A 23958-nucleotide genomic window follows, 5' to 3' on the forward strand; every position below is an offset into this window, starting at 1 on the left:
AAACCTTGCCATGACGACGGCGGGGTATCTCCTTACTTATAAAACTCTGCTAGGTTAGTGATCGTAGATCAGCACGTACTCTTATTAATGAGCTGGATCAACGGGCCCAAATGGAATTGCACCGCGTTGTCCAAAACGCCGACGTACAGCTGGTTTTGGTACTGTGCTTCTAGGAGGCTCTCCATCTTGATCAAAGTAGTGCCTGCAACGATCCCTGCGACCATACCTTCTACCTTGATGATGCCAGCCTCGTCACTGGAGAAAATGAACGTCAGCTGATCAGGCGCGAAGTTGTCGGGGCGGTCAATGTGGGCAAGCACGCCCTTGGTGCGCAGGCGCGAGGCTGTGTAGCGGTACGAGCCATACTTGGGCATCGCACCTGCGGCTTTGAGATGACGTTCGTGGAAGAACTGGGGCGAGAATGGGATGGCCATCGTACGACGGCGTGTCTTCTTCTGCATACTGTGCATGCCGCGGTCCATGCACATCGAGTAGCTCTGGATCTGGTCCTCCATAAAGGCACGCTGCTGCACCAACTTCTGCATCGTGGACTGCAGCATGGCGGCCTGGCGCTGCCGCTCAAGACGACGGCGATGCTTGCTGCGAATGTCCGCCGCAATCGCATCGAGGAGGTTTTGGTACTGCGTCGCACGTGATACGCGGCCCAGCTGCTCCAGATGCAGCACATTCTCAAGCGCCATGGACTTGAGCTCGGCGAAGGAGAGCGTCTCGCTTGCGGCGCGTGTACGCTCCCACGTCGCTTCGTCCGCCTGCGTCACTGGGGCGACGAGCAGCGATACCAGATCGGGCGCAGTTTGCACACGCAAGACGCCCAGCACAAGACGCTTGGTCTCGACAAACAAGGTCTTGGCGTCCATGTTCGGGTCGTGTGTATGCGCGAAGCGGTGCGAGAGGGTGAGTGTCACTTCGCTATCACGCGCCGAGTTGAGCTCGGCTGTTTGCGAGACGGGGGGTGGGCCCATCTCTGCGAGCAGCGTGGCGAGGACGTCGTCGGGCTGTGTGCACAGTGTCGCTTCATTGTTGCACAGTAGCTGGTGCATTGCGTAGACTTCGTTGGGCGAGATGTAGATGACAGGATGCTGCGGCGTACTGATATCGCTGTACTCATCCATGCCATAGTGCAAGTCTAGCGGCTCACACGTATCGACCAGCGACTGGACCCAGCGGTGCATACGCACGCTGGCATCCAGGACGTACTCGTTCAGCGGCTGGAGGAACAGATGGTCCTCGTCGAATGGCACGCCACACGCGACTTGAGCGAGCACTCGTGAGACTTGGACGAGGTTGCGGCGTGCATGCTCTGACATGGCGGGCATGCCGAACGATTCTGGGGCGACAATGGCAGGATGCATGTAGCTGTGGTACAGAATGTATGACACGGTGCGCAAAAGCTCCGGCTGCGTCGCGTGCGGGAAGCGTGACTGCAGACTCGTCAAGTGCACGCGTGCGACCCACTGCAGGCCGTACGGCACAGGTGGCGACGCAGCACGCATGGCATTGAGGAATGCTTCACACGTCGCCCGCAAGTTCTGCAATCGACGGAGGAACTCGGTACGTACACTCACATCTTCCAGCGCGGCCATGCCATCGTCGTCGGGCGAGACAGGCGTCTGCCCCAAAGCGCGCTGAATCACGAGGGGGTCCGCCTCCAACTCCAGCGACGTTTCATGGCCGATGCGCTGCACAGGCGGGGTGAGCAGTGTGCACAGGTAATCGCGTTCCCGCACACCACAGGTAAACTGCACAAGCAAGCGAAGGAACGACGCATGATCCTGTGGGAACGTCGCGAGGCTCGCGATATGCGGCAGCTGCGCTTGGATCATGGCCTCGACGAGCTTGAGCAGCAGGTACTCTTCGCGCGGCTGCTGCGCGTACGCAAACACTGACAGCACCGTCTGCACGAGCTGCCGCCGGTCTTGCTCAGGCACGTCGGCGGCGTTGGTCAGGACGAGCAAACGCGCAAGGTACACCGGCTGCGTCTGCAGCAGGTAAAACAGCGACTGGTACAGATCGAGTTGGTGCTGCGCCCGAGGGCTCAGCACATGCTCGCCCATAGGATCGTCGGCCTGCTCAAGCACACGCATCGCCGCCGCATCGGGCGTCGTGCGTGCTCCACGGCCGGAGCCGAGACCGAGCCATCCGCGCTGCGTCTTGGCCTTGGTCACTTCTTCCAGCCCAATCTTGTTCTTGACGAGCAACGCAATCTTGCGGTCCAGCTCGGCCACGTGCGCCTCCACACCTTGGTTCTCCTTGACGTGCTGGAGGACCTGCGTACGCAGCTGATCCAACTCCATCTCCTCGGCATAGTCGCGACCAGACTCTTCGAGGAGATCCGCGAATGCACGCACCGTGGCCAGCGGCACATCGCGCCCACGCTGCAGCGCGCGGTAGTGGCGGCCTTGGTGCCGCGCTCGGCATAGGCTCTGCACGCGAATTACGTCGTCGATGTGCGCGAGGTACCGACCGATGCCTCGATCAAAGGTACGGCGCGCTAGCACGCCACGCAGCATCGCCTGGAGGTACACGGCCACATCGGTACTGGCATGCAGGTGATCGCGCCACCACCAGTACTCCTGGCGCGCTAGCATACCACGAATATGCGCTTGCACGCCCGTCACATCCGGCTTAACGTACTCCATCTGCTTGCGCATTTCCTGGTGCTTACGACGTGACAGCGCCGCACGCATCGACGTCTGCATCTGGTTCACCGACTTGACCACTTCCACGCGGCTAAACGCTGTGCGCATACGCTGGAACGACGCACGCGCCAATGCCCCGCGAATGTGCGCCTGCAGCGCCATACTCCAGTCGTCCTGCAGCAGCGACTCGATCTGCGCGAGCAGCGCTCGACGCGCGAGCACGCCCCGCGCAGCCGCTTGGATGCGTACAATGCCATCCATGTGCGACTCCAGGTGCACAACGCGGTCCAACACACGTCCCCGCGCGAGCATACCACGCACCGACGCCTGCACGGCCACTGCCCACGCATCGTCGAGTCCCGTGAGCGTGGCATAGAGCGCCTGCCGTACCAGCGCGCCGCGAATATGCGCCTGCAGCGACGTGATCGCCCACACCTGCCGATCCGCACGACGATCGGCCATCGAGCGCTCGACCAATATGCGACGCACAAACGCCTGCACACCGACGTACGACGCCGTATGTGTACGCAGCGCAAGATGCTGCTCATGCCACGCGCGGCGTGCCAGCACACCACGCACCGCCGCTTGCAAAGGCGGGACCCAGAGCGCACTCGCACGCGCACGTTCCGCGGCCTCTCGACGCTCTGCCGCCTCGGTCAGCGCCTTCAAGCGCGCTTCCGCCGCGGCGGTCTCGGCATGCGCCGCAGCCAGCTCGGCCGCGTACGCTTCGCGTTGGCGCTGACGCTCCATTTCGTACTCGAGCTCCCGCTCGAACCGCTCCTTCTCTTCGCGCTCGCGCTCTTGCTGACGCGCACGCTCTTCCGCAGCATGCAATCGCTCTTCCGCCTCTTTGCGTTCCAACGCACGTTCCTCCGCGAGGCGCTCACGCTCACGCGCCAATTCGCGCTGCGTCACGGAGCGCACGTTGGTATAGAGATTCGTACGGCGCTCACGGTCCTTGTCAAGCTCACGCTCACTTTCGTGGCGTAGACGCAATCGCTCACGTTCACGCTCACGCTCACGCTCCTGCTCTTCGCGCTTCCGCGCACGCTCGCGCTCAACGTCTTGACGACGCTGCTCACGCTCCTTGCGCTGCTTCTCACGCTCCTGCTCGCGCTTCTCGCGCTCCTGCTCACGCTGGCGCTGGCGCTCTTCCATACGCGCCTGGCGCTCGCGCGCTAGACGTGCAATGCGATCGTCGCCTTCCCCTGCCTTGGCGCGCTCTAGCGCTGCATGCGCCTTGTGGTCCGGTGAGCGAAGCGAAGGCACACTGCCGACCGGCTTCAAGTTCGCACGCAGCGATGTCATGGATGGCGACGTGGCCTTCGACGGCGACGTCGGGACAGGTTTCAGGTGGGCACGCTGCGACGCCAGCGTCGCAGGCTCGGGAACCATACGAGGCGGCTTGGCTGGCGTCTCTTCGTTCTCGTTCTCATGGGCTCGTTCTCGGGCTTGGGCTGGCGCTGGCGCTGGCGGCGCTGGCGGCGGCGGGAAACTCTTGCGTTTCCAGGCGGCACTCGTGCCCATCTCCTGCGCCAGCGCCTGGCCTACTCCGCCAAAGCTCGGCATCGCCAGGCCAGAGGCATCAATCGTCTTTTGTGTCTTGTGCAGTTGCTCTTCGTCAAACTCCAATTTGCCGACCAAGTCGTCAACTTTGTCCGAACGGCCTTGGTGTGCCATATAGTGACTGAGCGCATGCAGACAATACACCACCTTGGGAAAGTTCTTCTTCTCGTACACATCTGTCAACTCAAACCGGAAGCAGTTTGGTAGACGGATCTTATCGACAAACTGGAAGAAGTAGTTGATGTTGTCGGTATGCCGGAACTGCAGACGCGGGTGCACAAAGATACGCGGCACACACGTCGGCTCGAACGATTTCGCAAGCTTCGCTAGGGCAATACCATTGCGCATCTCCTCGCCCATATTCGCGATATCGCCTCCCAGCGGCTCTCCAATACACTTCTCCATCCACTTTTGCGCCTCACTGCAGTGGCACAAGTACTCGTAGGCTTGGACATTATCGCGCTCCACGTCCATCCAGCGTGTGCTTCCGCTCTTGGCACTGCCGACCACCTCTTTTGAGACGTCTGTCAGATCGGTAATCGTAGCGCGGCTTGCATCCACACTAGGGAACGAGGCCAAACTCTGACGCGAGAGACGCAATCGGTTGGCTCCAGGACCCGAGGTGGCCACCGTCTCACTGGCCTTGCGAATCGTCTTGCTGCGACTCATCACAGACGACTCTTGCGAAGTCGGCGTCGCGAAACGGCGACGTGCTGCTGCAAAGCCCGACTCTTTGGCGCCGGCGGCCGAGGCAGGGCGGTTCTCACGACCCGACGCGTCTTGCAATAGCGTCGAGGCCTTGGATTCTTTCTGTACAAATGGACTAGAGGCTACTTTGGTAGCCCCTCGCTTCGTCTCGGTGGTCGTCGCTGCCGACGTGGGCGCCATCACAGAGACGTTGGCACTCACCACGCCGGGCACACGCGCCTCTTTCGGCACAGGCTTGAGCGTAGCAAACTGGATTTTGCCATTGGGCTCTGTGTTGCGTGACGTAGTATTCTTTCCGAGCGGCTCACGCAGCGGTGCACGTTGCGTCGCGCTCATCGTACGTGTCACGCCGTGCCGTCGCGTCGAACAACGCTACCGCAAGAGGAATAAACACTCGGGGGGCGGCGCGCGTCTCAGCGTGCCGGTGTTGGTCACTCACGTGATACACTCGACATGCAGACGGCCACCGCGTCCGTCACGTGGGGCCAAGACGGGCGAAGACCTACTTGCGTGCTGTGCCTGTGGGTGGCCTGCACCACCGCCTAGGCCTGCGCCGTACCGAGTCTAGCTACTTTACAAACCACCGAGGCGCTGCGCAAACCTGTATAGAGTTAGTGTATAGCGAGATAGTGACGTACTTTTCACGGAAATTGGCGTACGCATTCAGGAGCGCTGCATGTCAGTCAAGTTGCGCGCACGTACTCTGCTCGTTAAGCTGCACCTCAATGGCATCAGAGCGCGTTCGCGTCACACGGTTGGAAATCGCGGCACTATCCGTCTCAAGAATGATACTGGATCATGTCAATCAACAAAGCACATACCCATCGTCGACACTCTCGTCGATAGCAATCGTAACCAAATCCAAGTTGTCCAGAATCGTGCGTTTATCAATCTGGCTCTGCAGCAGCACCGTCAGTGTGTCATACAACGACTGCAAGAAACTGTGGATCATAAGTTCATTCTCACGCTCCGGCGCGATCACAAAGAGGTACACATCGTACGACGACTTGAATAGAACCAGGTTGTTATCGAACTGAAATAGGTCACCTTTCACATGTCAGGCATGGCATGTACACGTACCCGATGCACGGCGAGCCTTGTCCCACACACCCTGCTCCAGCGTACGCTGCTGCTTCATGGTCTGGTACGGGTTCTTGGCCGCCATGGGCGTCAGCGTCGATGGCAGCGATGCACCAGAGGCGACCGTAGCTTCATGCAACGCGGCTGGCGGCTGGAAGTATTTAGCCAAAATACGGTTGCCTTCCGAATCCAGCAGGAGCACTTCCTGTCAATACGGCTTACGACGCACCTGCTCGCGTTGTATACAGCGTGAGATTCATGCCTACCAAGGAGACACTCGTGTTGGCACCGACACTCCACTGTCTGACCTACGGCCGTGCCACGGCCTCGTTTCTTGCTGACTAATGATACAACGCGTATCTAGGCCTAGACTCTCTACCTACATACTACATGCGTGGTCGATCCGCGAGGAAGATCGCTAACAGAAACGTGGCAAGGCCTCCGCTGAAGAGGAGCGACATAGCCGACATGGTGAGAATACGGGGGTATAGCCATAAATAGGGAGCACGACGCCGTTGAATGACCTGCCATAGAATCTCGGCCGTGCGTGGCTTCTTCAACGTGTTGGGCATCTGGGCGAGCTTCTCTTCCCGTGGCGTAGGCATTGGATCTAGCGCGAGCTGCGGTGTTGGCAGGGATAGAATGCGTACAGCATTCTCTGTGGTAGACACATGGGGCCATGTGAAAAGCACACTGTCCTGTCCCACAATCAGATGCGCACGCACTGCGGGGCACCGTAGGGAATACGTGTCCATCAACGTACCAGCATGCTGGAGGACTCGCTCCATCAACATTTCATCGCGCCCCAATGCCTCGGGTGCTCCCGACAAAATTTGGTGTAACACTGGTAATTCCAACTCATCAACCGACCGGTGTTGCTCTGAGGCCTTTTGTGCCACTTGGTCTTTTCGTGATAGGAGCAGGGCCGCACACACGTACGCTGTGCTTGCTGGTCCATGCGTCCATACAAAGTCGAGAATACGTTGGGCAGACGAAAGCGTAGGCATATCATGCGTGAATAAAGTGAGCATCCATGACAAGACGACCACCACATGATTAGGATAGAACACACGTTCCAGGGCATAAGCATAGGGTGCATCTGCGGCTCGTAGAATGTTACGCACCACCTTCAGGTGACTCATGGCAGGCATAAGATCCCGTGTCATGCTATCGCGTACGAAATGCAAACACACATAGTTCACGACGTTCTGCAGCTTGACTAGATCGTCGTTCGACACTGGCTCCTCTTTGCTCCCAGGACACAGCGTCAGCAAAAGAATGGCGACGATGTCATGAAGGCCTTGGAAATAGTGTAAGGCTGGATAAGTACGCAGAGTGGTTGATATCATAGCGCGCAAATGTGTACGAAGCTGATCCATGTGTACAGGCCTTTCGTCTTTGTGTGTGTAGAAGCTGCGCTGTACATCCAGATCCAATTGTCCTTCATCCTTGTGCGGAAGTGTATCTATTGTAGGGGGCGGGCTTACATCCTCGGCGTGTAAACAAGAAAACCTGCAATGAGTCAGTACTGTCGAAGCGTACCATGCCTTCTTCCTATCTATATGCGCAGCATCCCACCCACCGGGGCTGCACGCACACTGTTGCCACTCGCGCCACGTCTTGTCCATGGACCGGCGAGCGATGCGCGCGCACAGACTGCGGACCCTATGTATGTGGAGCCCAATAGGGTTGATATGCATGTTGGCAACAGCTGCAAGCATACCCCGTTCTGTTCGTCCGGCTTTCTTTATTTTGAGACCATGGCATCAGCGGCCTCACAGCAGTTGCGCAAGAAGCGAAAAATCGCGGTCCTAGGCTCACGATCTGTCGGTATGTGATGACACCTACTTATGAGAAGGCAAATCGTCGTTGGTGGTGCGTTACGTGGAAGATGCGTTCGTGGACTCGTACTACCCCACGATCGAAAACGTATTTGAGAAGACGATTAAGTACAAGGGCCAAGAGTACAGCTGCGATATTGTCGACACGGCCGGTCAAGACGAGTACTCCATCTTGAATTCGAAGCATGCTATCGGTATCCATGGCTACGTTCTGGTGTACTCCATTGCTTCGCGCGCCAGTTTCGAAATGATCCAGACAGTGTACGACAAGATCTTGAATTATACCGGTACATCGACCATTCCCTGTGTCCTTGTAGGTCAAAAGAGTGATTTGCACTCGCATCGGTATGTATGTCGTCGCTTTTTGCACGGACTAACCGGCAGGCAAGTGTCCGAGGCAGAAGGCAAGGAGCTTGCACAGTCTCTGCACTGTGCATGGATCGAGACCAGCGCACGACACAATGCTAATGTTGGTATGTATATTCTCCCTTTTGCTGACCACCATAGCCAAGGTCTTCGAGCTTGTACTGGCCGAAATCGAGAAGGCGTCAGCACCAGGCGGTCAAGAACCGCAGCCGTCTAAGTGCATTGTTATGTAGCACTACACAGCATGTATGAGTGTCGTTATATCATAGTGAAACGATATTGATAAGAATCGATTCGGAGTCTATCGATTTTGCGGTCTGCCAAGACGACGACGCCCCACAGCCCTGCGGGCGGCCCGAGGGCTCGTGCCACCCAGACGGGCGAGGGCCCGATGTGGAGGTCCATGAGGTGGCCAGATGAAAAGCAAGGCACATATGCACGGGCAAAATGCAATTTCTAAAGTCTTAATACAAAAAACAGGCACACGACTGTTTCGCGTGCCCACCATGAGCAGTGAAAACAGTCTCCCTGTGCCGCCCGCTGAGGGCAACATGTCGTTCGTGCTGAAACGTGTTCATGAAACTGTTTTTGAAGACCGTCCTGTGCTCCCATTGCGTGAAGGCGAAGTGCGTGTGAATGTGCGTCAGACAGGCTTGTGCGGCTCAGATAGTCACTATCGTGAACATGGCCGCATTGGTGACTTTATCCTGACGGCGCCCATGGTTCTCGGCCATGAGTCGTCGGGCATTGTCGTTGAGGTGGGCCCAGGTGTGACCTCGCACAAGGTCGGTGACCGCGTTGCGCTGGAGCCTGGTGTGCCCTGCTTGGCCTGCCCACGCTGCATTTCGGGTTTGTACAACCATTGTCCGAAGATGGTGTTTGCTGCTACACCTCCTTACGACGGTACCCTGGCGACCTACTACAACCTCCATGCGGCGTTTGCGCACAAGATCCCAGACCACATGACGATGGAGGAGGCGTCGTTGATGGAGCCGCTTAGTGTCGGTGTGCATGCTGTCGTCACGATGGGCCAGGTGCGCGCGTTGGAGAACGTGCTGGTTCTGGGTGCCGGCCCCATTGGACTCCTGTGTGGTGCTGTGGCTCGTGCCTATGGCGCCCGTCGTGTCGTGGTGACCGATCTGGTTGATGAAAAGTTGCGCTTTGCGTCGTCGTTCTGCGCTACGTCGACGTTTAAGACGTTGTCAAAGTATGAAGGCGAGCCAGAGGCTGACCATGCTGCGCGTGTTGCGCGTGAGCTTGTCGAGCATCTCGGTGGGGACGTGAAGGACAACGATGGCTTTGACCTAGTCGTGGATGCGACCGGTGCCCAGTCCTGCTTGCTGCTGGCTGCCTGGGCCGCACGCCAGCGTGGCCGTGTAGTCGCTGTGGGCATGGGCCGTCCTGAGGTGCTTATGGCGATCACGCGTATTTCCGTGCGTGAAATACAGCTCAGTGGCTCGTTCCGTTACGCGGCAGGTGACTATGAAAAGTCGATTGCCCTGGCTGCGGAGCGCAAGATTGATGTTACGCGTTTAGTCACGCACCGTTACGCCTTCAAGGATGCAAACAAAGCGTTTGACGCGGTGACGCGTGGTACCGGCGAAGATGGTAAGACGTGCATCAAGGTACAGATCAGTCAGGGCGAGGCGCCTGTGATGGTGCCGTAAGCCACCATCTTTTGGTAATTGTAGACGTCGTAGCGACGCACGTATGCATTTTCACATACAAGAGGGATTGACACAAGTGGAGGCAGCAGCAGCCACACACTTGGCGTGGCTTCTTCGCCTTACCCTGCCAACGAGGCTTCCTTTTTTGACCGCCGACGTGGCTAGCGTTGTGACTACGTTCGGTGTGCGCCTCGTTTCTCGGATACGTACGTACGTGCTTCGGCCGTATGTACGTCTCTATACTACGGTATCCACCTCTCCCTCGTTTCGAAGGCAGCTGGCATCACTGCATCAGTCCTTAGCGCAGGACCAGGCTGACGATGCTTTTGATACGTTCATGAGACTGGCTAAGCAAGATGCACCTGCGCTGACGACGACAGAATTTCGCGGTATCTTACGTGTATTATTGGATCGACGGCCACATACGCCTACGACGACCGATCGGGTCTTGTTTGTCATGGAGCAACTTCACAGAGCGTTTCATACTTATACCCACAGACCACTTTCAGATCCCCTGGTCCGCCACGAGTGGGCCGAGCTTTTACAAGACGCCTACATATGGAATGCCTTACTTACAAGCGCACGCAGTAGTCTGCATGCCTCGCCAGCCGAAGCTCTGGCTGACCTCCTGGACTTGTTTTTCCTGGCGTCTGCTACAGCGTCCGTTAGTGCCTCGGCGGACATCCAACCTTCCTTGACGTCCCCATCGTACGCATGGATGGCTGGATATGCACCTGTGGCATACCGCCTTTTTCCGGATACCATTTCCTTCAACATCCTTCTTCATACCCTTGTGCGCAATATTGGGGCATCACCGCCGCCCGTTTTTCGTCGTTCGTCGCTAAGTCTGCGAACAATGGCGCTGCTTCCCTCCCAAGACACAAAGGAAGAACCAACACTGCCCATCGCGATGTTACGCACGATTCGACAGCGCTTGAGCACCGAGGCAGGGGCACCATCGTTTCTTACTTCGTCTTTTGAATCCATTTGGGCATGGATGGAGCAGCATCCTACGTGTACTCCGTCGCGCATATCTTGGTGCATACGTCTCTCCATGTATGTACGTCTGCGTCGATGGGATGAGGTACGTTCATGCATGGCGACCATGACGGAGCTTGGTATGTGCTCGACGCATGCCGTCAATACGGTCTTGCAGGCGTACATGCAGTCTACGACAGACGAGGCACCTACTCGATCGACGCATTTACGGCACGTGTATGAAGCTTTGCGCTTTAATGCGCTTTGCACAGCGCGTGACGCTCTCTCATCTCACCCTCCAGTGACCGCCGCTGCCGCCTCCGCCACGGCGGCGGCCGAGAGCGCCTTGTCTCTCGGCCAGGTGCTGGGTATCGATGCGCTGCCACGTACCATCGTACCCGATCGCGCAACCTATGCCTTGGTTGTGCGTGGGTTGGCCGAGGCAGGCGACTTGGATGGCGCTTTGCACGTAATGCATGATATGGTTGTGACACCGGAACACCCTGACGATCTCGGCATGAAGCCGACGATGGACATATACCACACCCTCTTTCAAGGTTTCGCGCACTTTGGTGTTGGTGCGCAGTACCGCACCGCCACGCAGACATGGTCTGTGTCAGACACGTCGCCATGGAATATACATGCGTTGGAGCAGTTACTCGAAGGCTACCTACGTTTGGAGCCTACATCGCGTTTTCTCCCTGCGTCGGACGAGTCACTCTCTCCTTCGTCGCAGCTCAAGATGCCAGCAACGTTGGCACCCAGTCCACGTGCCTTGGCCAGCCTCTTAGCCGCGTTGCGCAAGGTCAGTCGATCTCATCGTAGGTACATGACGAGGCAGTGGGCTCGGATAGCGGCCAAGTTTCAAGCGCCGCCCTGGCATGGCTGGCGAATTGATCGATCGCTGCAGCGTACTTTATCGATGTTGGGCATCCCAACGGCGCAACGATCGCCTCAGGACGAAGAAGTAGGCGCATGAGAGCGTGTGTCGGAGGAGGGCTGGACCATGACTGTCCGTTCACGTTTGTAGTACACATTAAAATTCCATCGTCGCTGTGTGTGAGTCGTCGAAGATACGTACGGCCAAGTCACGAACAGTCAGAGTTGGGTGCCGCTCCAGGGTGCTCAACATGCCTTGAAGGCGGTGCTGGAAAGCGGCGTGTTCTGTGCGTAGACGCTCTACCAGTACGCTTTGCGTGTGCGCAGCGCTACGCAGCGGCGCTACCCCGCCTGCGAGGCGCGCTAATTCAGCGGTGATATGATGCGACCATTCTTCAGCGCAGTGGGCATACGCCAACACACTTTGGAGCTGTGCACGCACATCGTCGGCCAAATGATCGGCCTGGCCACGTCGTCCACGCAAAAGTGTCGTATGGATGAGCGTGTGCAAGTAATGCCGATGCGTTTCAATCAGCTGATCCAAGTCGCTAATGCCAGCATCGCAATTCTGCTCGAGTTGCTGCCATGCATACGCGATGCCTTCCAACTCACAGAATCCTTGCAGCTGCCGCACAAAGTGGACCATCTCATGCAAATGGCCCAGCGTTCGGTGCAGCGATGGTAGCAACGACGCATCGAGTTGCGAACGCTGCCGACTACGCAGCACGGCTTTGTGTGTCGACAACAATTGCGTCCATGCCAGCGTGACCGCAGCAGCTACGCGATTGATTTGCCATAGGTAGTTGAACAAGAGTTGGTAGCCCGCCATAGCAGAGGCATCAAGCACGGCATTGACAGGCGCTTCGACACGGTATTCCAACGTGAACGTGTCCCACCCAGTATCACCGGGCCCAAACTCAAGACTCCGTGCATCGAGACGGCGCAGAATATCGGGATCCTCATACTGCGCATTCGACGCACGAATGGCCGTCTCCAAGGCGGCGCTCAGGTTGTGTTGGTACAGAGTCGAGGCCGGTCGCGATAAGCTCGGACCCAAAGTCTGTAGCAGTGCATCGGCAAAGTCGCCTTGCGTGAGCAGCAAATACGACTTGATCGCCCGAAGGTGATCACGCAGTCGGAACTGCGTCAGGAAGAGAGAGCAGAGATGCCCACTAGCGAGGGCAAACTCGGCATCAATCGCATGCTCCAAGCCGGCCATATCTGAGTAGCGAAGGGCGCGTCGTGGCGTGCGGCCTTGGATCTCTGCGCGATCCTCGCCACAGCAGTCGCGGAGGAAGTGCAAACTCTTGCCTGTAGAAAAGATCTTGCGTGCAAAGTGCTCACTAAGGAAACTGGGCAGCATATTTTCGCGCAAAACAAAGCGATTTTGCCATACATCTGCGGCATCAGCGCCAGGTTCTGTCGGAACGACCAAGTCATCCGCCTGCTTCGGCGTCGGGGTATGCGACGAGGCCTGCGCCACAAAGAACTCGTCAAAGGGATCGTCCAACTCACCGTCATAGATCCAGCGCGATAGGGTATGAAAGAAGGGCCGCGAGACGTGGTCCAGCAACGTCGACGTGCATCGGCGGATGAAGGGGTCGCCTGTGAGTGTGTACGCATGGATGGTCGAGACGAGCGCGCCGCCATGCATATCACGGCAGCTCTCGACCATGGTACTCATCAATCGCATGCGTAAAATAGGCTCGCGCGTCGTTTGCACGAGGCGGCGTAGAGTGAGTGGATGCGACGGCGTCACGCCTTCGGCCTGTGCATGCCACTGCGCCTCCATATCGGAGACAAGCTCGCCATGCGCCTGCAATTCCTGCGCTAAGAAGTGACAGAGACTTTGTGAGGCCAGGTGCCGTGGTGTGGGATGGGTGTGTTTGTCGACGTAGCGCTGCACACGAACGTACAGCTGCCCCAACTCAGCCAAGCGATGAATCAAGTCGCGCGTCGGAGGCGAGATAATGCCATCTTTTTCATCAAACTCGAGGCGCAGTACAGTCTCGGCGGGGTGCGAGCCATCGGCGGTGGGCATCTGCCATTCCTGCTTGAAGCGTACATGGGTGCCCGAGATGCCTTGCAGGAGATAGATTACATCACGCAGCAGTGCCTGTTCTGGGACGTACGCTAGGCCTTGGTGAGCACGTAAAGCGGCGACGAGCTGCGCTCGGGGTATACGTTCGCCCTGCTGCAGCGCCGTGACGTGCACGACCGTGTGGCTCATCACGACGATGCTCGTTCCTCCACGCGTCGTTGGGCGGCGAGAGAGAACGAGGGCGGCGCGTCGGTGCGTGTGTGTATCTGCATCCGCCACGTGGTCCACGCACGATGGCCTCATGGCGCGTGCATGCCTATCCTAGCGCGGCCCCTCCCCTCGCTGTGGGGAAAAAAGACCCAGGCCCCCAGCGCCCGTCTCTCGGAGAGTTCACTGCGGTGGGACGACGTACGTGTGGAACGACCGCTCGTTTCGTTTCTTTGCTTTTTCACGCTCGCACGTCGACGCCCTAGCGGAATGAAATTCAGGCGGCCGCATTTTGGGGTAGGCGATAAAGCCAAGGCGCATTCCCTCACAGGTCCCACCAACCTCGTGAGCATCGTTGGCCATGTCCCTGCACCGGCCGAGGCGCCTGCTTTGCCTGTCCAGCCGACGCCCTCGTTGACGGAGTTGGATGGGCAGGTCGATGCTATGCTCGCAGAGATGCGCTTCTCTAGTGCGGTCCCTATCAATGCGTGGATCCGCCGCGCAGATACACTCAAGCGCCAAGCTGATCAGCACCATATCGCAGGTGATTTGGCTCGCCAATACGTTTGGTACGTCCCGGTCCTGTGGCTAACCATCCTAGTCTCGCAGCCTGCGCAGTGTAGGTACCAGCAAGACTCACCGTCAGGATCCTAGGAGAATGGCTCCCGTTTGCGCACAAGGGGTGGCGCACATTGGACGACGAGGTACGTCGATCGTAGTCGGCTCACATCTAGACACAAGCGCACATTCTCATGGTAGGTCCCCTCTCCTCTCACACGCAGAATGCCCAAACCATTCAAAGCATGGTCACACTCACGCGTGAGGCGCTCACGGACGACGCCTCCCCGCCGATCTCCGCCACGGGCCGTTCCTCGCGGCAGGAAGCACCACGTCGCTCCTCGCTCCGCAGTAGCCGCCCTACGTCGCTCACACAGACACCTGGGCGCCCGCCTGCTAAGCACGTCTCCTTTGTCTCGGACGACGATGCGTCGTCCATTTCTCCTCGTTCGAGCATATCGATTACGCCGCAGCCCCTGCGTGCTGTGCACGTCCCACGCCGCGAGCCATCGATTGCCTCGTCCCATTCTTCCTCGTCCTCGTCCTCGTCCTCTCTGCGTGTGGATCCTGTGCCTACATACGCCTCGCCACCAGCGCCGGCACCAGCGGCTCGGACACACCCAGCGCCCGTCGCTGTACACATGCAGGCGTTATCGCTCACAGCCGAGCCGAATTTGCACGTCATGGCGTCCCGCCGTGCCGCTGAGCCGCCCCCACCCGTGGACCCTTCGCTGCGAGGCGCTCGGCCCGCCACGCCCAAGCCACGCACGCGCCCATCTCCGCCGTCCGACGTCTCGGCGTCGCAAGAAGAGCATCCACCGCCCCGGGTACACAGCCGCGCCTCAACACGCCCTTCGCAACTGCGATCCACACCATCGCGTCGCTTCTTGACAGCTGAGCCGCTGGTGACGATGGTCGTAGCCAAGCCACCCAGCTCTGAAACGCCTACATCGGCCCCGCCACGTGTAAGCGTCGACGATGCCATGGCTACACACATGTCGGAGCATCAGCAGCAGCAAGGCTATGTGCCTACGGACCATGCGGAATCGCGCTCCTTGGAGGCTGTAGGTCGTATCCTTCTCAAGGCGCCCGGCACGATGAACAAGCTGGCCCTGCGTGCAGCGGCCGCGACCATGCTACGCAAGGCGCCGGCCTCGCATGCATGGCCTGCCCGCCCTTCTTCTTCCAGCGACGCAGGATGGGGAGCCGCCCCCCCTTCGCCGCCACATGCTGTGCCGACGACGACGTGGACGCGGCGCGTATCCTCGTCCTCCGACTTGCATGTCTTGGCCACAGGCCGACGGCCGTCCTCGCCGCCGAAGACGGAAGCTCAGCAGCCTCTGCGTCCCATTGTCCTCCCTGCCATCGTCGCGACCAAGTTCCTGGCCCTTGCGGAGGCTCATACCCGTGCCGATATCGAGACAATTGGCATTCTTCTCGGCCGTGGCGAAGGTACATTGCATGTCACGCACCTTCTTCTCCCGCCGCAGCATGGGACCAGTGTGAGCTGCGTAGCCCATGGCGAAGAGACCATCTTGGCATACCAACTGGACAACGATCTCATGACCCTAGGCTGGATTCACACACACCCTACACAGACGTGCTTCTTATCGTCGTTGGACCTACACACGCATGCGAGTTTCCAAGCGCTTTTGCCCGAAGCCATTGCGGTGGTGTGTGCGCCATCGAAGCAGCCGTCGTTGGGAGTCTTCCGACTCACCAACCCACCTGGCCTGCAGTTTGTTTTGCACTGCAACGACCCGGCTCCCTTCCATCCGCATGTGGTGCCTGGCGATCCTCAGCATACCTTGCCACTGTACACGGATGTGGCCGCATCGCATGTACAGTGGTCCGAGGAGGCGCCACTACGTATTCTTGACTGGCGTCATAAAGCGGCGTAGGGTTTCTATTCTTTATACCAACGATAGACTGTATGTAGCAAGACGACGACCAACGTCCCTCAGGTAAGAAAGGCTGGCGGCGCAGGCCCGCTGCGTCCGCCTCGTGTCCAGGCTTGGTAGCAGTCAAAGTCGCACGGCGAGCCATCCGGCAGCACAAACACCGCGCCACGGCAGGGCTGGCCACATCGCGTACATTTCAGGCACCTGGGATGCCATTTCGCACGCAGCGCCTCGATGTATTCTTCCTCATCACCAATCGGCTGCCGGCATCCTTGGCATCGTGGACCGTACAGTCGCCGATTGCACTTTTCACAGTACGCATGGTGGCCATGCACAAAGAACGGCTTGCTCACCTCCGAATGAGTCGACTCATCGCTGTCCTTGGGATCGACAAATGGATCTCCGCAGCTCGCACAGAAAAAGTGCATCTCATGATACGTACGCACATCGCCCAGGGCATCCACCGTGATGAAACGCTCATCCACAATGGGCGTCTTGCAGTGGTAGCATCGCCGAGAAAATAGCTCATGAAAGTCCAAGTGGCAGTACGGCTCGCCATCATGCTCGTAAAACGAGACATGCTCAAGCAGCGTCCCACAATGACGGCATGTAAAACACCGCGCATGCCACGCATGCCCAAGCGCATGCACCATATATCCCCCAATCCACCGCTGGCATCGATGACAGGTAGATGTGATGCCTTCCGAGACACGCGATCCCTGCCATGTCTCTCGCTCTGCCGCTGACGAATGCGACGCATGCTGCGGCACCGGCTCATCACTAAGCGTTATATTGGCTGACACTTCGTCTTCGTGGTTGTTGTTGTTGTTGTTGTCATAAACGTTAGGCTCATACATAGGATCCATCATATCGTCGGTCATCACTTCGCCCTCAATCATAATGACAGGCAAGACAGTCGGAGAAGGCGTGGCACTGCGTGACGATATCGACATAGGTATACTGGGCATCGATCTTGGCCCTGGCGGCGGCGTACTAGCGTGCGGGGCAATGAAGGACGACACGGGCGTAGCAGGTCGTACGATCTCTGTTTGCACAGCAGAGGTCGTGACAGGGACTGCCATGCCATCGTTTCGCGCCGCTACGCCGGGTGTAGGCAAAGGCCGCGATCCACGCCGCGTAGGCGGATACAGAGGTGGTACGCCTGGCAGTGCGCTATCGACGCCTGGCGACGGCAGCGGCTTGGATGACGTACTCGGCGGCGGACTCGCGCGTTGTTCGGGTCGTGGAAGCCAGGGCAACGAACTTGTGGCGATGCTTGGCATGGTACTCCAGGTAGGAGGGGGGGTATCAGACATCAGCTCCGCTTGCGCTAGCGACGAAACGGACGGCACAGGCAAGGGGCGTCGTCGAGTGGGCGAGCGCGAGACTCGATCACGCGTGGGCGAACCACGCCGCATAATCGCCTCCGCCCGCTCGTACACATCACGCGCGGGCGATGAAGGTGTAGATGGCCGTGCACCTTCCATAGGTCCAGACCACTGGGTGGGAGGAGGCGTCGACACATTCGTATCCTGTCGCGGATCCGTCGATCTCGGACGCTGAAAGACCTCGTGCGCACTGGCCCAAGGCACGGGCGCTGGCACTTTCGGCTGGGGCAATGGCCGGGATGGAGGTGTTGGCTCCATCACGTACAATCCCCCGTCCTTGCACTCCAGTAAAACGGCTCGCCGGCGTCACAAGGTATCGTCCTCTTTTTCTTTGGCAGCGTGGACGTGCGCTGTCTGGTTCATGGCCTGTTACTTTCGCACGTCTCGGTAACGCGCGTGTGGGCGGCACGTGATGACCCTGCAGCGCCGTCGTCCGGTCGTGGTCACACCTCCATTGCCTTTTTCTTCGCATCTCCTCGTAGCCATGTTGCTCGCTCCGCGCACCATGCTGCGTCTGCCTATGTTGGCATCGTTGGGGGCGCGGTCGTTTAGCACATCTGCCTCGTCTAGCATATCACGGCGTGGAAAACGTCTCATCAAGCAAAAGAAAGACGATGACTTGCGTCGTGCTGTGACGCTATACCATCTCACACCCAGCTTTTACCCAGTGCCTACCAAGGGCGCCCAGGAACAGGATCTGGACGATGCTGTTACAGAAAGCATCCTTGGCCCATTTATGGGGAAGCGACGTGGCCAGCCCTTTGTACAATTCGCTACTACCAATGACCTTCACAATATGCAAAAGTACGAGCAGCAATCGGGCCAACGCAACACCCTTGGCCAGATTGATCTGTACGATTCGGCTACCATTCAGGGCACTTTTGCGTCGAAGACGCCCTCGCCGCTCCCACCTGTCGCTGGCGATAATGAGAGCTTACGCCGTCACTTTGTGAAGCAGCCTGCCATGTACCAGAGCCGCCGCGCTCGTGATACCGCCGGTCATGGCGATCTGTACAGCCAAGAAGACATGACGAAACGCAGCGCTCAAGTACGTGATGCCCTCTTTGGCACCGTCAGTGGCGAGCTGCCCGGCTTGGAAATTGTCCGTGAGCATGAGCGTGAATGGGATGCGCAAGAGAAAAAGTAGAGATACCTATAGACAACGTGCATTCATGTCTAGTTAGCTGCGCGAGCGGCAAGGACAGCCAGGACACCGGAAGGAGCGGTGGCCTTCATTCGATACTGGTTATAGATAAACGGCACTACCATGTCTATCGTCTAAAGCGCCAATGGTTTAGTGGTAAAATACAGCTTTGCCATCCTTACGATGTAGCTGTGCCGGGGGTTCGATTCCCCCTTGGCGCATACCTTTTGCAATTTATTTTTGAACGGCGCGCATACCTGTGGCACGTGAGGCCCCCCCGTTGAACCGATGAAATCGGCGTGTCATCCTACTTGCAGCTATCGCCGTTCGGTAGGTGTACACGTTCTACGTACGACGTTGGACTTGCGATCTACGCTACTTCACCGTACCTTGCGCTTCTGACCCTACGATCTTTTACCTCCCACAACCGTAAACATTTCACGGCGGGATGAGTGCAAGTGCAGGCCCCATCTTGCCTGTGATTAATATTCCTGTGAACTACGATGAGGAACGAGAAAAGATCCAAGATTTTCTTGAGCATTTCAAGGCACCCTCCACGGAAGTGCCATCCCTTTCTCGCGTGGGCACAGTATCTTCAACGGATCCCCTTGCATTGCCCCCAGACCAGCTGTACTCGCGCGAAGAGGAGGCGGAGCACGAGGAAAGCCGTAGGATGCATGTGGATGGAGAAGAGACTTCACAAGAGGGTGTCGTCAACAAGTATTTGGTGCAATTGGTACGTATGATTTTTGCTTACACGGTAGCAACGCATTGCAAATCGCGATCAAGAAATGCTGGTCATTGAATTGGACGATGTCGCGCAGGTATGTGCTGTACATGCTAACCATAGTTTCGCTCGTCTTCTGGTCGCTTTATCGGTGGTGCGTTGGTTACAGCCATTCAAGGGAATACCAAACGCTATGTCAACCTGTTTAGCGAGGTAATTGATCGCATCCTACCAGCGCCCGATCGTGACATGTCTGACAAGGACGACGTACTTGATGTGATTCGGCACCAGCGTATGGAGCGTAACGCCGTCAATGCGCAAGAGGAGGAGAATGCCGGTGAGGAACTGGAAATGTTCCCACCGACTCTTTTGCGGCGGTATATGCTCTATTTCAAGCCGCCGTCGCGTGATGTGCCAATGGCTGTACGTGAGATTCGCGGTGCGCATCTCGGCAAGTTGTTGTCTATGCGTGGTATTGTGACGCGTATCACCGATGTGAAGCCATCGATTCTCGTCGACGCGTATGCTTGCGATGTGTGTGGTGCCGAGGTCTTCCAAGAGGTGTCTGGTCGGCAGTATATGCCTCTGACGTTCTGCACAAGTCGCGTATGTGTGACCAACAAAACACGAGCGCCTTTGTATCCACAAGTGCGTGCAAGCAAGTTTATTGCGTACCAGGAAGTGCGCATCCAGGAAATGACCGATCAAGTGCCTGTAGGCCACATTCCTCGCTCCATGAGTGTGCATTTGTATGGCCGACTTACGCGACAACTTAGTCCAGGTGACGTGGTGCAGATTGGTGGTATTTTCCTACCTTTGCCTTATACAGGTTTCCGCGGTATTCGCGCTGGTCTATTGACAGATACCTACTTGGAGGCGCAGTACATTCGGCAGCTGAAAAAGTCCTACGAGGCCATGGAGCTTACACCTGAGATGGAAGCAGAACTGGCTTCTTTGCACTCGGATCCAAGTCTTTACAGTCGTCTCGCAGCAAGTATCGCGCCAGAGATTTACGGTCACGAAGATATCAAGAAGGTGCTTCTTCTGCTGTTGGTCGGTGGCTGTACCAAGACGATGGGCGATGGCCTAAAGATTCGTGGCGATATCAATGTCTGCTTGATGGGTGATCCTGGTGTGGCCAAGTCGCAGTTGCTCAAATATATTGCCAAAGTTGCGCCGCGTGGCTTGTATACCACGGGTCGTGGTTCGTCCGGGGCGGGCCTTACTGCTGCGGTGCTTCGTGATCCTGTGACGGATGAAATGGTGCTGGAAGGTGGTGCGCTTGTATTGGCCGACAACGGCATTGCGTGCATCGATGAGTTTGACAAGATGGAAGAGGCAGACCGTACAGCAATTCATGAAGTGATGGAGCAGCAAACCATCTCGATTTCCAAGGCTGGTATCAACACGACACTCAATGCACGGACATCCATCCTGGCTGCCGCGAATCCGCTGTATGGCCGCTACAACCCGCGCGTATCGCCCGTGGACAACATCAACCTGCCTGCCGCCCTGCTATCGCGTTTCGATATCCTGTACCTGATCCTCGATACACCTTCGCGTGAGAATGATGAGCGGCTGGCACAGCACGTTACGTATGTCCACATGTACAGTGCACCGCCTACAGCAGCGCAAGATGTGATTCACCCCAATGTGCTTCGCCACTTTATCGCCGCCGCGCGTCAGTGTCGTCCCACAATCCCACGTGACGTGTCCGACTACGTGGTGAATGCCTATGTGCAAATGCGTGCCCAGCACAAGCAGGATGAAGAGCGTGACGAGGCGTTTACCTATACGTCTGCGCGTACGTTGCTGGGCATCGTGCGTCTCTCGCAGGCGCTAGCGCGTCTTCGTCTTGCTGAGGTCGTCGAGACATCGGATGTGGAAGAGGCGTTGCGTCTTATGGAGGTCAGCAAAGCGTCGCTGTACAACTCCACTCGACGTCGTGCCGATGTAGGTGACGACCAAAGCCCTGTTTCGAAGATCTTCCGGTTGCTTCGTGAGATGGCTTTCCAGGCCGGCCAGGACGAGCCAGGCTCGCGCGACGGGCAGCGGCGTCTGGGCGAGCTGCAGATGGCCGACGTACGTGCTCGCGTGTTGGCGGCCGGCTGGGTCGAGTCGCAACTGCAAGAGACACTGCAAGAGTACAGCTCGCTAAGTGTGCTGCAAGTCGTGGGGCAGCGTATTCTGTTTTTGTAGAACGACGTAGACCATTCTCTATTTATCGATATGGCGCATACACTTGTCCAATATGGTGCGTAGCTTGCACAATCACATCATCCAGGGCTGCGTACGCCTGCCATGCCATCTGCATTTCATTGTAAAATGGGGCAATAGATGTGCCGAGTGTTGTGGAATGATCAGTCCCGGCATCAGCCAGTACACCACGCACCACACGCACATCACGCACCCACTGTGCATCAGCCTCGGTCGCCGTGCGCTCCCAATACCGATGGACCGTCCCCAAGCGCGTATGTGCCTGCTGCAGCGAAGCCTGCACTCGCGGGACTTGGCCTTGGACACTGCCGTACCGATCCTCCTGAAGCGAGGCGAGCACAAATCCCTGCAATGCCTGCGCTGCCCAACATACGCGTGCGCGATAGGGCAGCCAATGTGCTTCCAGCCACAAACCAGGTGTGGGCTGGCATAGCGCAGCATACCATGCCCGCGGGAATAGCACATGCTTTACTTCCGAGGGCATCAACGTCCACAGACCGTGCGCCACTGCTTGGATACGCTGCGCAGTGGATGTGGGCGGTGTGAACGACGGCAATGGCTGAGGCTGAGGCTGAGGCTGTGACGATGACGATGACGGGGTGGGTGTGCTGGTGGGGGCCGAGTTGGCCGAATCACTAGCCAAGATGTGCCATACATTCGACGGCTTGGACGACGAACGGGCCTCCGGCTTGGTTGTGGTTGTGGCCGCTGCCTGTGATGGCGCCGACGTAGGGACCGTCTTTGCGGCGGGTTCTTCCACCTTCGCAATGTGATCAAGCATACGGATGCATGCCGTAGTGATGGCCTCTAGCGCGATAGGACGGCCATGCTGCCTCTGCACATCGTCAAACAATGTCTGACGACCCTTCGGCTCTTTCTCTGCGATCCATGCCAGTTCACAAAAGGCATGCGACGAGAAGAACGGGTGGGGGTCCATGAGCCCACCCAACAAAACCGTACTGAGATCTTTCGCGGCGATTGTGGTATGCCGCAATGGATGCGTCCAATAAATGTCAAACAAAGTATGTACGACCTCCATCAAGGCTAATGTCATCAAGACAGGCGGCGTCGCATGAACTAAGAGGCGGAACGAGGAGAAAGGAACACGGAACGAAGGCACAACGAACCGACGAAGTGCTGTTTCAATGCCAACAATACGAAGTATGGCTGTCCAAAAGGCGTCGCGGAACACAAGATAGACACCTAAAGCCAACGGCACACAAAGCCAGCCCAATAACGCCAAGGGGACATGGCTTTGGAGAGATGCGAGCGTACGTGTACGAAGCGATTTGCCTGTGTATGTCGTATCAAAAGGCGGAACACCACGGCGGCCACCTGGCACCAAGTACATCATCAAGCTAGCGTACACAACGCTTGCGAGAACAGTCATGCCAATGCTTAGTAGGCATACCTCATTGATATAGTATGCGTCATGCACAGAGACATACTGCATCGGTGCTAACGCTGTACTCCATCCATACATATGTGTTTTTGTCAGTGCATATACCGAGGAAACCACAGCACCGACCATAGCATGCACGCCTAGGATTTGCCATACATCATCAGCACGCACAAGACTCGCAATAAATGCCAGGCGGGTGACAGGCCGTGGGCTGACCAGCGCGCGGCCTTTGATCAAGTGTGTACGGCGCAAGAATATCAACGGAAGTACGGCGCTTGGGATTAGGGCCAGAGCACTTATCCACACACAGGCACGCCACCATGCCTTCCACGTTACTAACGAGAGAGCAAAGAGCTGAAACGTCGCGAGCGATGCCAGCAGCAGGATGCGCTGTTGACGTGGCCGCATGGCACGCTTAATCAGTGCCTGGTACATGGCACTCGGCGTGTCGATCGGCACAGGCGCGGGGCGCGAACCCGGACCTTGCGTCATCGCAACGTCCCACCACACTGCTGAACAAGTGGAGGAGGTGTGTTTGTTGCCTGCGTGCGTGGCCGCGTCGAGGAGTCAGGCCCCGGTCGGAAATGCCACGTGGGGAAGAAGAAGAATCGTCGTCGCCCCGTTTGTT

The 23958-nt window shown here is 57.7% G+C and overlaps 11 protein-coding genes across 11 annotated transcripts; 6 read left to right on the forward strand and 5 right to left on the reverse strand.

Annotated features, from left to right (window-relative positions):
* Positions 1–32: 32 nt before the first annotated feature.
* On the reverse strand, positions 33–5270 carry Malapachy_0261 (ras gtpase-activating-like protein iqgap2; the record flags this gene model as incomplete). Its single annotated transcript, XM_018134790.1, has 2 exons — positions 33–46; positions 80–5270. 2 exons carry the CDS (start codon positions 5268–5270, stop codon positions 33–35), a joined length of 5205 nt encoding a protein of 1734 aa, XP_017990939.1.
* Positions 5271–5507: 237 nt separating this feature from the next.
* Malapachy_0240 (coatomer protein) lies at positions 5508–7393 on the reverse strand (the record flags this gene model as incomplete). The annotated part of the gene is made up of 7 exons (XM_018134770.1): positions 5508–5535; positions 5573–5606; positions 5637–5725; positions 5756–5981; positions 6015–6219; positions 6327–6351; positions 6402–7393. 7 exons carry the CDS (start codon positions 7391–7393, stop codon positions 5508–5510), a joined length of 1599 nt encoding a protein of 532 aa, XP_017990997.1.
* A 381-nt stretch (positions 7394–7774) lies between these two features.
* Positions 7775–8454, forward strand: Malapachy_0219 (rheb gtpase rhb1; the record flags this gene model as incomplete). The annotated part of the gene is made up of 4 exons (XM_018134750.1): positions 7775–7844; positions 7873–8200; positions 8240–8328; positions 8363–8454. The coding sequence occupies 4 exons, from the start codon at positions 7775–7777 to the stop codon at positions 8452–8454; spliced, it is 579 nt and encodes a 192-aa protein (XP_017991147.1).
* A 273-nt stretch (positions 8455–8727) lies between these two features.
* On the forward strand, positions 8728–9888 carry Malapachy_0210 (xylitol dehydrogenase; the record flags this gene model as incomplete). Its single annotated transcript, XM_018134741.1, has 1 exon — positions 8728–9888. The coding sequence occupies one exon, from the start codon at positions 8728–8730 to the stop codon at positions 9886–9888; it is 1161 nt and encodes a 386-aa protein (XP_017991148.1).
* A 1105-nt stretch (positions 9889–10993) lies between these two features.
* On the forward strand, positions 10994–11845 carry Malapachy_0251 (hypothetical protein; the record flags this gene model as incomplete). The annotated part of the gene is made up of 1 exon (XM_018134780.1): positions 10994–11845. The coding sequence occupies one exon, from the start codon at positions 10994–10996 to the stop codon at positions 11843–11845; it is 852 nt and encodes a 283-aa protein (XP_017990969.1).
* Positions 11846–11902: 57 nt separating this feature from the next.
* Malapachy_0265 (gamma-tubulin dgrip91 spc98 component) lies at positions 11903–13975 on the reverse strand (the record flags this gene model as incomplete). Its single annotated transcript, XM_018134794.1, has 1 exon — positions 11903–13975. One exon carries the CDS (start codon positions 13973–13975, stop codon positions 11903–11905), a length of 2073 nt encoding a protein of 690 aa, XP_017990941.1.
* Positions 13976–14263: 288 nt separating this feature from the next.
* On the forward strand, positions 14264–16452 carry Malapachy_0215 (mov34-domain-containing protein; the record flags this gene model as incomplete). Its single annotated transcript, XM_018134746.1, has 3 exons — positions 14264–14562; positions 14640–14697; positions 14776–16452. The coding sequence occupies 3 exons, from the start codon at positions 14264–14266 to the stop codon at positions 16450–16452; spliced, it is 2034 nt and encodes a 677-aa protein (XP_017991152.1).
* Positions 16453–16511: 59 nt separating this feature from the next.
* On the reverse strand, positions 16512–18098 carry Malapachy_0268 (paxillin; the record flags this gene model as incomplete). Its single annotated transcript, XM_018134797.1, has 1 exon — positions 16512–18098. The coding sequence occupies one exon, from the start codon at positions 18096–18098 to the stop codon at positions 16512–16514; it is 1587 nt and encodes a 528-aa protein (XP_017990946.1).
* Positions 18099–18324: 226 nt separating this feature from the next.
* On the forward strand, positions 18325–18987 carry Malapachy_0253 (hypothetical protein; the record flags this gene model as incomplete). Its single annotated transcript, XM_018134782.1, has 1 exon — positions 18325–18987. One exon carries the CDS (start codon positions 18325–18327, stop codon positions 18985–18987), a length of 663 nt encoding a protein of 220 aa, XP_017990971.1.
* A 445-nt stretch (positions 18988–19432) lies between these two features.
* On the forward strand, positions 19433–21910 carry Malapachy_0196 (atp dependent dna helicase; the record flags this gene model as incomplete). Its single annotated transcript, XM_018134727.1, has 3 exons — positions 19433–19720; positions 19749–19808; positions 19835–21910. The coding sequence occupies 3 exons, from the start codon at positions 19433–19435 to the stop codon at positions 21908–21910; spliced, it is 2424 nt and encodes an 807-aa protein (XP_017991112.1).
* Positions 21911–21932: 22 nt separating this feature from the next.
* On the reverse strand, positions 21933–23822 carry Malapachy_0266 (hypothetical protein; the record flags this gene model as incomplete). Its single annotated transcript, XM_018134795.1, has 1 exon — positions 21933–23822. The coding sequence occupies one exon, from the start codon at positions 23820–23822 to the stop codon at positions 21933–21935; it is 1890 nt and encodes a 629-aa protein (XP_017990944.1).
* Between the last annotated feature and the right edge of the window lie 136 nt (positions 23823–23958).

This window comes from Malassezia pachydermatis (assembly GCF_001278385.1).
Source record: "Malassezia pachydermatis strain CBS 1879 chromosome Unknown scaffold6, whole genome shotgun sequence".
Lineage (NCBI taxonomy): Eukaryota > Fungi > Basidiomycota > Malasseziomycetes > Malasseziales > Malasseziaceae > Malassezia > Malassezia pachydermatis.